This window comes from Fopius arisanus, unplaced genomic scaffold, assembly GCF_000806365.1.
Source record: "Fopius arisanus strain USDA-PBARC FA_bdor unplaced genomic scaffold, ASM80636v1 scaffold00077, whole genome shotgun sequence".
Lineage (NCBI taxonomy): Eukaryota > Metazoa > Arthropoda > Insecta > Hymenoptera > Braconidae > Fopius > Fopius arisanus.
In genome coordinates this window covers 484,611-497,404 of record NW_011887816.1, presented here as the reverse complement: position 1 = coordinate 497,404, position 12,794 = coordinate 484,611, and the positions used below count along the sequence as shown (strand labels likewise).

Sequence of the window (12,794 nt, the reverse complement as noted above, 5' to 3'; positions counted from 1 at the left end):
GGCAACCCAGGCAACCCCGCCAACTACGGCAACTTTTTGAATCCAGGTAACTTTGGCAATCCAGGCAATCTCGGTAACCCAGGCAATGCAGGCAATTTCGGAAACCCAGGCAACTTCGGAAACCCAGGCTACTTCGGCAACGCAGGCAATGCCGGCAACCCAGCCAACCCCGCCAACTACGGCAACTTTTTGAATCCAGGTAACTTTGGCAATCCAGGCAATTTCGGTAACCCCGGCAATGCAGGCAATTTCGGAAACCCAGGCAACTTCGAAAACCCAGGCAATGCCGGCAACCCAGGCAACCCCGCCAACTACGGCAACTTTTTGAACCCAGGTAATTTTGGCAATCCTGGCAATTTCGGTAACCCCGGCAATGCAGGCAATTTCGGAAACCCAGGTAACTTCGGAAACCCAGGCTACTTCGGCAACGCAGGCAATGCCGGCAACCCAGGCAACCCCGGCAACTTCGGCAACTTTTTAAACCCAGGTAACTTCGGCAATGCAGGCAATGTCGGCAATCCAGGCCTCAAGAAATAGGCATGAAAAAAATCAAATTGCCCACAACTTAATTTTTATAATCACACCACCGTTCTCCCCCAATTTACGTGTTTAAAAATTAAATAACAAATTAATTAATTAATTAAAATAAATTGAATTAATATTCTTACTTTATTGAATTCAGTTAGTTTTTATTTGGATGCTTACAACCACTTTTCATTCCGAAATTACCGGAAAAAATCCGTTATTTTTATTGAAATATTTCCCTCCATGAAGTATGACACAAAATTTCATACAACCATCATATCCAAGTGCGCATCAACGGAAATTCCACTGCAGCTAAAGACGCAGAGAATAATTTTGATAAAGTACTGATGAATTAATTAATTAATTCACCCGGTAGTTCCGCATTAATTCAAAATGTTGTCGGCCTTCAATGAGACTCTCGTTACCTCTGTGCAAGTCATTGAATATCGGTTTTCCGAGAGAAAGGAGACAAACCTTTTGACGCTCCTCCATTTACCACCAAAAGGTCTTGCGCTCGTTCTATTGCCCAAGTGCGAATTCCACTTGTCACAGAAAAAAAAATGTCTACCTGAAAATGAATACCAATTATAATTATAATATTAAATCCACCTCGACCCACAATCAAAAAATATATATCGATAATTATTTCTCAATTCTATAATATCAATAATTATTATTATTATTAATTATAGAATATTTCGCAAAAATGACGGAATATCTTTGAATCTTGAGACTCAATTCGGTGTTCGTAATTTTTTTATCGGAACTAACGGTATCTCAAGGAGTCAGAATGACTCATCTAAACGGAACCGCTGACGTAGGTAATATTTTCTGAGAGAACTGGTGCTAATCACCCGCGTTGATACTTGATCCACTTCTCAGGAATTTTCAACTCTGTGAAAAAATGAAGAAATAAATCTCACAGTGAAAAACAGAGTTAAGATGATTGAGGAAAACGGTGGGATTAAGTCCAGAGGAAATAACCGAAGAAACATGTTTGTAGCGAACAAGTGGTCCGAGTTCATTAACAACACGTTGATAGGATTGTCGCGGTGTTTAATCACCTCTTAATTGCTTTGGGTTTTTATCGGGAGAAGTCATTGCGAGGGCCCAACGTTTTACCTCGACTGTACTTTATTTTTGGTACCAGTCAATTTACAAAGTTCTCTCAACTTGATTTTTCGACTTGATTCAAGTTGATTCAATGTAATTTTTTCAATATTTCTCAAAAATATTCCGCTCACAATTTTTTTTTTCTTAACCGCCAAAAATATTTAATCCAAAAAAAAATATCATGCCGTCGCGAGTTAATCGTGTCAATTTCCATGAATCACGTAATTAATAACTGCAATGGTTAATGCACAGTTACTTTGGAGTTAGTCTCCGATTTACGAGACCTTGATTACGCAATGTAATACGATCCACACCTCTTTTTTTTATTTCATAGAATACGTCATAATTGATATGACTGACTGATTTGTTTAGGAATAATTATTCATGTCATTATTAATAACATGAGAATGAGTACATCGATTGATTACACCTGATTCCAGCAACAGTAAATCATTTTTCAAACAATAATTAACTCGAATTGAATTTTAAAATAAATAAATGTAATTAATAAAATAAATAAACATGAATTTTCCAATTGAATTCCGTCTTAAATTTATTTATCGATAATAAAATTCATTGACAGAAGTAAAATAATTACTTTAATTATAATTACTGAAATATAAAAAACATAAACATTGTGAATTTCTGGATAATTGGAGACATGAAGGGATTGCTCAATCCAGAAGTTGAAATGTCCTGGACTAGTCCGTTAATAGCTGATAAACCAGTTTGTCTTGCCAATGTTGTTAAACTACTCTTCAGGATATTTTCAGAATAATCGTTTAATGAAAAATAGTGATTCCACTTGAGAGACGCTTGAACTTCATTATCTGTTATTTTTTGCTGTGAGAATTCCAGGGAATAGCACATCATTATCAGTGATAATTTACCAGTTGCAGTGACGTATTGATATTTTTAAAAAGTCATTCGCTCGTTAAACAATTGATAAGAATATATCCTGCATCATGAGCTTGATTCCTGAACAAGTGGATAATTATAATCTCGTGTTTTTCATTGGAATTCTTTGGAATAATAATAATTATTTCGTAATCCTTATTGATCGATTGTTTACATTCGCTGTGAAATATTTGCGAGTTCAAGATACGGAATATTCGATGGAAGAAATAAATTTGGCGATGCCGGAGGATAAAAAAATGTAACCGGAATATTTTTTTTCAATTTTCAAAAAATTTCGGGAAGACTTTGCAGAAAATTTTTTTTATAAAAAAAAAATCCGAAGAAAAATTTTTCAACAATTTAAATATGGAATTTTTTATTATAAATCATGGCGTTTTTTTTGAGAATATAAAAAAAGTAAAAAAACAACAGAATTAAAAAAAAAATATAAAAAAAAAACTAGAAAATAAAAAAAAAATTCTGAAAAGTATTCTAGAAATTTTTAGAAAATAAAAAAAAATATTCTGATTACAATTTTATTTCCTCGGGAGAGTAATCGTCAATCGACTGTGAAATCGCGAGAAGAGAAAAGCCTTCGGTAATTATCCGCTCTAATTATAACGGAAGAGTGAATAAAGACAGAAATTTCATTGAGACCATGACAGTCTAAACCAGGCCAATGCTTATTGTTGTCACTTGGTCACAGGTTGTAGTATGAATCTGTGTCATAAAGACTAATGCCAGCATAAGAAATGATCATCAGAATAAATAGAATCATTCGCCCGTAGTCTTTTGGCAATATTAATGACTCAATTGCAAAATGCCCTGAAATATCAGCTAATACGTTCGAATATTTTTCCATTTGACGAAATATCCATTTGATGTCGTGATTGTGGGGAAGTGTAACTGCGGCGGCGGCTTTTTTTTTCTCTCTTTTTTTCCTGACGAACGCCACAAGTCACTTCAGTAGTCTCAGTCGCGCGGAGTCCGCCGTTGGAGCTGCGCTCGCACGGCGGTCATTAATATTTGTTTAACATTACAGTGACCGGTAAATTTACCGAGTAAAAAGTTCTGTGACTATTCCCTAGGATCATTGTTTTGTGAGGTGCTATCGTTTTTATCAAACTGTCGCAACACACGCTCAGCGAAGGTGAGTCGAGAATTTTTTTTTTAAGTCGATACATTTTTACGACAACCAGAATTTTTCGGTTTTTTTGGAATATCTCGGCAAATAAACGGGATAACGAAATTTTTGATAAGACATTTTCTTTAGAACTCATCCACAGCTGCAAAAGTTGTTCGGCAATAATTTTGATATCTTTGTTAGGCGAGGAGATATTTATGAAAATGTCAGTGAAGAATTCTGTCAACTCGCTTTATCTGCTCGAATATAATTACAATTGTTGAGTAAATTTGTTTATATAGTACCAGATAACACCCACATTTCAAATAGGAATATTTATGAAGTCCTACTTATCGCGAGTAGATTTACTGATCCAGCGCAATTTTTTCATGGGCCATTAAATATTTTCTTGAGATTTTAGCTGAAATGCTTGATCCTAACTTTTGAATTAATTTTTTTTTAAATTGTCAGCTCATCAATAGTGATCCTTTTTCAGTGCGTAATTAGCATCGGATTTCTTAAACTGTTATAAAAACGTCATCAACATTCCCGTGGCATTGAAGGCGCTCACGACCTTGCCATTTTCTCAGCCAAGACCAAAACCCAAAGTCAACACGAATGTCCATTCCCCGTAACTCAAGAAAATGTAAATTTACTCTTTTAAATTGCTCCTCGCCATTTTATCGATCTCACCCTCTCCTTTATTGATTACTCGATTGCACAAGTCGTAAATTACCCGGAAGTTTTGGTTGTAAAATGCACAGGAGAAAAGAGAAAAGGACACGAATCAGAAAATCACATATCAGAATAATTACTGCAACGCGAAAATAAAATTCTATCAATTTCCATAAATTTCCATAAATTTCCATCAATTTCCCTAAATTTCCATTAATTTCCATTAATTTCCATTAATTTCCATTAATTTCCATGATTCATAATTTAATTGTGTGTCATCCCCTCTTTGTCCCGAAATTCTAAAAATTTTCCAGTGTCAGTACTACAATTTAAAAAATTTCCCGCGGGCATAATTAATCATAATTTTCTGTTTTCCCGCTGATTCTCGGAAAAAAATGATATTATAAAAATAGAATGAGCATTTCATTCGTTTCGTGGTGATGATATTTTAAATCAGGTGAAGGTTGAGTTGATAAAAATGGGACATGAATATTTTCAACAGATTCTCCAGATTTTTTACATCACCGAGCGCTGAGATTTTTCCATTGAATTGTTCTGTCACATAGACATGAAAATTACTCATGACTTCGGAACGAGGAAGGATTATTAGAATTGGGGTCAATGACGTAGGAATTGTTCGCGTAAAGCAAAAAGAGGAAGTTGGGAAATTCCGCGGGAAAATCATCTCAAGGAATTTCACTATTTTCCTCCTGTCTTCTGAATATATTTTCAAAGAATTCCGAGAGGAATGATAATACCAAAATCTTTATAAATTACAGATGATTAAATTATTCCAATCATTGACTATTCAAATTTTATCACCAGAAAATCTGCAACGGAACCGACGAAAATGTGAAAAATTAAAATGAAATCGATTAATGGATTTTATGAACAATTCCGTAGATTTTTATCATTAAAAAAATATTCGATCATTTATTTTTCATTCTGCGGAGTAATTTTTGAAATAATAATCACCTTTTTTTATTTTAGTTATCATAATAAAGTGTAAATGACTGGAGGTAATCAGAGAGAAGTGATAAGCCGGATAATTCTCCTTCCGTTTATTACATCGACAATGAAAAAAATTATTGATATACATTACGCGTTTTTCTGTTGACGCAAGTGTCGTGAAATTGAGAGAAGCGGTTAATTTCCAGTCTTATTGACGGATTAGAGAGCCATATTTTTTCACAAGAAAATTCCCTAAGCCGATAAATTTTTATAATTCCCATCGCTAAGTTGTTTATCCCGTTAATAATTCGACACGAATAGAAGAAAATTTATTACATTTTTGGTTCTGGCATTGAGGAAAAATATTAATTATCTAATAATAATAAGGTATTATTATTTTCGTCAATCAAATAGTATTGCTGGCAGTAATTAATTTTATTGAACGTAAATTAATCTGGAATTGACGAGTTGTTGGTGTTTTGAATTTGAGATGTTTTTATTCTATTCATCAGGGGCCAATTCAACGCAATTTCATTGTCCCCATGAGTAATTGTACAGTACGATGGACGATTCAATCCCCAGGAATTGAATATTCATTGATTCTGAGTGGGAAGCCGTTATTTATGTATTTTATCAATGATCGGTGCGATTTCCCTTGATGAAAAATATTCAATCGTTATTCCCCTCATTGCCATCATCGGGAATAATTTCGATAAAAATAAAAATGACGTACGATAAGGCATATCCGAAATATTTCCCACCATTGTGTTTGACTATTTTATATCGAATGAATTTAATCAACAATTCAAAAAATTATCGAGAACAGAAGAATGAAAAATGGAGATGCGTAAATACATTTTTTTTCTAAAAATTGAAAATAAGATAATGAGACGATTGAATAAACCTGACAACTCATGCTCAGAATATATGAACGATACGTTAATGCGACAAATTGTTATGGAGGTTATATTATCACGAATAACTGTGACGCGATAGGCAGTCAAATATTGTCCCGATGACATGACGAATTATTACCGTCTCGGGATCGTAATTCAATTACTCATTTCAAGGTGAACCAAAGGGAGAAAAATATTTCCATTCGCGGTTTATTACCCGTCATGTATCAGATAAGATCAGTGAACAAGTGGTATATTTATAGATGATCCACAATTATTTCGTGTTAGCGCCGTGTCACTCTTCGGGAATAAATATCGAGATCAACGACTTTCTTGAAATATTTTTGCGTCAATTTCGAATTCTCATTCACAGCGAGAATTCGGGTGCGCGTTCCAGGTATTTTCCTGCGTTTCCAACCTGAACTAGAATTCAGGTACGCACTCCAGGCATTTTCCTGAATTCCCAGTCAGAACAAGAACTCGGGTACGAATTCCTGTGAAATTCCACTGAAAAAAACGAAACTTCACCCGGGAATCGAACCTGAAACCTTCCGAGTACTAGACCCGGGATCTTTCGTCTGACCTAGTTAGCCATCCAGTCAACCTCATAAATATTCAACTATAATTTTCTCTGTAGCTATATTATTATTAAATATTTCAGGTATCATACACAACCACGATGATTTATTTGTTCCGAAATTTTCTCTGCAATAGCACAGTGAGATTACGCCGGAGCAATTATCACATACGATTTGATATTGTCACGCACTCATTACCGCTCTCAAAATCCATCACGAAGTCATCCATAATCTCCATTTCATCAACGTTATCGATTTTTAATCAATATTCTCGATCGTTCTATCAAGTACTTCTGATAATGTGGAGGAATAAGTATGCGGATTGCCATAGGGGCTTGTCAGTTTGCCTCTTGGCATCAATCGTACTTGTTTCTGAGGATCCATTTTTAAATTTATTAACTTCACATAATTCTGTATTGACTCAGTGAAATACGTAACCGAGGGAATTCCATGTGTTTTTCAATGTTTTTTCTATTCTTCGATTTTGACAGTTCACGTGAGTCACTGCAATTATTCACTTGCACGGCGAAAAGATCGATAAAAATTACCGGAAAAAACTGTCGCGGTTGCAGTCGGTATAATTACCAGAAAAAGAAGGAAAATATTACGAATTTCCGGGAGAAATTCTTCCGAGAATTCGAGAGTTTTTTGTCCGAATTCTGGAACGGATAGTGGACGAATGATAATTAAATCTTAGGAATTGATGCATTTTTTTTTATGTCAAGGTGGTAATTTTTCCTCATCCTTTCATAAAAAAATTTTCAGGTGCCTGCACCCGAAATTCCCCTGCAAAAATTCTTGCACCTTTTCTATCAGTGTATGACCCCCATTCACGGCCTCCCACGTTTTATGCATTGCTAGATGAAAAAATATACCGCAATTAATTTTCGTATCACGTGTGGGTAAAGCGAAACACGCGAGTGCACATTCACGCGATGAATTAAAAAGTGTTTTACAAGAAAAAAAATAATATGTCAGTTGAAATTAAAAAAAATCGTTCAGAAAGAAAAATCAAGAACCGAGAGAATAATTTCCCTCACTTGTTCCAGGAATTTATTCTCAAAAATTAATTGTAAAAAAATTAGACTTCAGGTACGATCCGGCGCCCATCACATGAAAACCCTCGAAACCTAATTCCAGAAGTTCCAGTTGAAGTTCACCTCCTCAAATGTCCGACTATGACCTATCCTTCTTTCATTCTTATAATAAATTCAGCTGTCACTGCCTGTTGTCCCCCATCGATAAAATTCAACCGACTTTCGTGATACCCATTACCATTATTACTAGCCACTAAACTGGAACACCTAGAACCCACCCCTCTGGCGTCTCCTGCGTCGCAAATAAACAGTGAATGTTAGGGGTAGATGTAGTAATGACTCGACAAAAATAGAAACTCGAATGTGTCGAAGAAAAATGAGGGAATAACCTTCCCTCATCGGCCACTCAATCAAATCTTTTATCCGCGCGTCCCACATATGACGCACAATGTCCTGTGACCTCTGTGTCACCTTCAGCTACTCGGACAGATGTACAGAAATTTTTGCGGCTAAAATCTCAGGAAAAATTCCATTACTGTCAAAATCAAATTCCCATTTATCGAGGTTCCAGCGAATTCGACCTAGGAGTCACAAAATAATATTTTTAATTAGTAGATATTTATACTTTAAAGTGCCAGACACATCTGGAATCGTCTCTGGATCAATCTACCATCAATGAAAATAAATCGAGTTCAATCAAAAATTTTCCACCGACAGTACAATTTTAGCGTAGTGGTTAAGGTCGTTGCCTCACAACGGACAAGTTCCAGGTTCGATTCCTGGCCGGGTAGAATGGTGAGATCTAACTAGCTTTAAAAAGTCCTGATGAATCCCCACATAGTCTCATCCGACTCGAAGCGATGTAAAATAAGCATAAAAAGAAAAAAAAAGATTCTGTAAACAGAAACACAACTATTTTAATTGTCTCCCCTCACAGATCTGGGGCACGATAAAAAATCTTATGATCCATCAAAGTGCAACCACTCTTTCTCCAATAACTATTACTTTTTTTCCTACAGAAATGTCCCTCGAGGAGTCACGACGCTCGCAGAGGCCGTATCGCTATGGTATGGTGTTATTATGCGTTGGTGCATTGATAAACTGGCTAGGACTTGCTGAAAATTATGTTGAACCAGTTAGATACGTCGGTGTTGCGTGTATAGTTGCTGGTGCACTTTTAATATGCGCTGCTATGTGCTGTTGGTTACATGCACCACCAACTAGGACTAATGTACAGGCACAACATACCGCACACCCACATACGGTACAGGTAAATAAACATTATTTACTATTAATATTTATTATTAATTGATTTTTTCCATTTTAATATTTCGACGACTCATTTTTCTTCAGAGAAATAAAAAAAAATTCCAACGGTCAATTTAATTCAATAATTAATCATTAATAATAATAATAATAATAATAATAATAATAAATGAAGAGAATTGAAGAAATTATTTTCAACAATTTTTTAATTAATTAATTGAAATATTCAAAGTGAACAAGAGTGAAATAAATATATGAAACGTTTCATTCTTACGTTTATGTTGTTCACTTTTTACTTGCGTAATTCGCGTTAAATTTAGATATGGTAAATCCTAAAATATCTGGATAGAAATGGTTTGCGAGATAGGAGCATCGACACTGCCCCCGCAAGTCTATAGATTCCGGAGTTTACGGGGTATAGAGTTGGGGATCTATAAATGGACGATTTATAAACAGACGGACAGGTAGGGTATGGAGAATGGAGTTAAATAAAACAGACATGGGGTATTAATATGTTTTAGTCTTCGCCCTCTGAGGTAAATTTATTGATCGTTTTTCACGGGTTTCTGCTCTTGTAGGCGAGGGACTGATCGAATTGCATGAGAGGCATGTGCGGAAATAACTCCATCTGTCAATTCAATTATCAATTATTTGTGGGATTTTTGGGGGAATCCCAGGAGAATTGCCCGCGAATTTCAAAATTTTTTTTGTCATCCCCTATTTGTTCTGGAATTCCGCCGAAAATTTATCCCCAAAATTTTCAATGCCTCTCCAATTTTTTTTGTACGTCACAAAAAAAAATTGCCGGGACAATTTTTCACGGGCAGATTTTTTTTATTTCTTCTCCATAATAATAATGGGCGCTTGCGCTCTCGTTATCACGAGTCTGCATTAAGTATTTCCGAATGCCACCATTTTATCTTCACCTGTCACGTTAATTTTCATTGAGCCTATTTATTTATAACTGTCTGCCGACCCTTTATGGATAAAATTGTGGCGAAAGGGGGTCGTGCAAGTGAAGTTTATACCGAGGGTGGGTGTACTTACGGGGAGGGGGGGTGATGAGGATATTAACCCTAAAGTGCGCACGCGAATTCTATTATTATCACTAGCCAGTTCTATACCTTTTCTTTTTTTGTCTTTCTGCGGTTACTTTTAATTCACCCTCGCTATATCTAGAATACGTCGAGGCCCAGATCTCATTTGCGTGGAGTCAAATAAAACTGCCATCACCAGAAATAAAAAACAAATTATCTCTATTTTTAATTGCAATATATTATTACTATCGACATTGCGCATTTTATCCATTAAAAATGTATTCTATATGTATAAATTTGAATTTATAATTTTTCAGAATTTTTGAAATTAAAAAAAAAATAATAATTTTTTCTTTATTTTTTTTTCAAAAAAAAAAATTTGTTATGTGTCATAAAAAAATTATGTTATTATTATTATAACGAATAAATAAATAGGTAATTTATAATGACTTCAGATCGATGATCCGATACATGTGATATCGATGGACGAGTCGTCGGTGGGTGCGAGACAAAAGCCACCGGACTACGAGGCCGTTGCCGACGCGCCGCCGAGTTACGATGATGCTATCAAGTTAAATCCAGGACAACTGATACCACAGGCCAATACCGGTGTCAGCACAACTCTTGATGGTGTGACAACAGTCCCAGGAACAGCTATTGTTTCCGATGAGTCAACCGTACCTACGCCTCCACCGCCTTATGCCAGGTATATTTTTTTTTCCTCCAATTTCATGTGCCAATTAATTTTTTACGCGATTAATCGTGCATTTGGCAGTATTTGAATTTCCCGCCACGCGAATAAAAGTCGGTGTTGCTTCCATTTTGATTTCTTTACACGAGAAAATGGCGGACAGCGACAAAATGGCGCGGAGAGCTCGAGGAATTGAATTCAGATGATTCAGATGGAATGATTGATTAATTGATTAGTTAATTAATTAATTGCAGGTGAGACCCGCTATCAGGCAGTTCTCATGGGCTCCCCAGGGTCCACCGAAATCTGTCAAACAACTCAAGATCCTATAATTCAGTTCGTCCAACGAATTCAAATCGATTCAGTCAAATGGGTATGACAAGATCGACGAGAGCTGCTAGTCTAGTGAGCGGTTGTAATCGCTCATATGAAGTCAGACCGGCGATTAATGAGGCGACAAGACTGCGAGCCCAAAGTGTTCACGTACTCTACGCACATGTACCTTTTAATTTGGATAGATGAGGCCTCATCGATGTCCCGTTGAAAAATAAGAGATGAGACCGAAAATGGCTATTTTGTCAATAATTATTTATAAATCATTATTTAATGTGAGATATCGTACGGTACCTGCTTGAGTGCATTCCTGCTTTCCTGATAATCATTCCCGGAAGTGAGGGGATACTATTTGAAATTAAGGAGAAATCATGTTTTAGGTAGCTGATTGGTGTATCTTCGTGGTATCGCGAGAATTTATTTCTTGCAACGGATATTTCAGATTGTTGAGAAGAAATTTCTTGGGACAAGCATTCCGGATTACGTGCCAGACAATGGCAGATTTTGATCAAGTGTTTGTGACTTTAACACGAACATTTCATGATAAAGTGAGAATTTGTTGACATAATAAATCGGTTTCGGAAATACTCTGCCATTTTTTAAACTCGAGAGATTATTTTTGCGATATCATGTGGATTATTTCTCTCAGTGTAATAGGAGAGTGCGTTGAACGTGTCATAGTGATGATGAATCTAGTTTCTTTGTCCATTGGGGATGATTTTTTTTTTGTATAAAATAGGGTGTAACGGTAGAGATAAAGAAATTGATAGAGCGATTGTGATAGGATTGAGTTCTATCGAGTGAAATGGGGTCAAACGATTTTCGGTTTATCTGACGATTGCGGAAAGGGATGATTTTGGGGGCTGGGGGACTAAAAATTGTGTCATTGAATAGAACCGGGGGAATCCCAAATCGAATTTTTCGGGGCGCGACTAAAAGACCGGATGTCCGGTCAATTCCACCGACAGAAAGAAATCTTTTTAATAATTTGAATGGAAATGTTCCCTGAATTTGTAATCACGACATTTTTAATTTCGTCTGGCTAGTGTTCCCCGGATTTATCCACGAAAAACTTCTCGTTTCAAAAAATATTAAGTTCAATGAAATAGATTTTTTTTTCAGTCACATTTTTGTCAATGAATTCTTCGATTCTCGTCGGAAAAGTGAGTGTTGCTGGCGGTTGTACGAAAATTTTCTTTTTATACATGAGAATTTATTAAATAAATAGAAAATACAGGAAAAAAAAAAGATTGTTTTATTTATTCCGACCCAATCCATAATTTATTATAAATTTATTTGTAAAGGCAGAATGTGAATGTCAATTTACAAACGAAAATATTATTTTTATGATCGCAAATTGACTGGCAGTATTTTTTTTTTGTTGAAAGCATTGGACGAGTGAGAATTCAATGGATCAGTACCTGATTTTCATCGTTCATTATCTGTGTGACGTGTTATCATTCGTGTTGTTGACGCCCGTGGGGAAGAACAGGAAAGTACTTGACTAGAGATAAGAAATACACCTGCGTGTGATATGAAAAATAATTTTCCGACCTTGAGGTTAAGTTTTAATTTAAAACATTCACAACATTTGAAACCGAGTGGCGCTAGTAGATATAATATCCCAATTTCAAATTTCCCGCCATTTCATCGAACTGTTTCCAGACCGATT

General features: G+C 35.7%; 1 protein-coding gene across 2 annotated transcripts; it reads left to right on the top strand.

Moving 5' to 3' along the window:
* Nucleotides 1-3,324: 3,324 nt before the first annotated feature.
* Nucleotides 3,325-12,361, top strand: LOC105270054 (uncharacterized). Of its 2 annotated transcripts, none has more exons than XM_011310738.1 (4): nucleotides 3,325-3,685; nucleotides 8,815-9,065; nucleotides 10,554-10,804; nucleotides 11,044-12,361. In XM_011310738.1, the coding sequence occupies exons 2-4, from the start codon at nucleotides 8,817-8,819 to the stop codon at nucleotides 11,045-11,047; spliced, it is 504 nt and encodes a 167-aa protein (XP_011309040.1). In that variant the 5' UTR covers nucleotides 3,325-3,685; nucleotides 8,815-8,816; the 3' UTR covers nucleotides 11,048-12,361. The 2 variants fall into 2 exon arrangements, with proteins under 2 accessions (XP_011309040.1, XP_011309039.1); XM_011310737.1 differs by lacking the exon at nucleotides 3,325-3,685 and adding an exon at nucleotides 7,115-7,254.
* The last annotated feature ends 433 nt before the right edge of the window (nucleotides 12,362-12,794 follow it).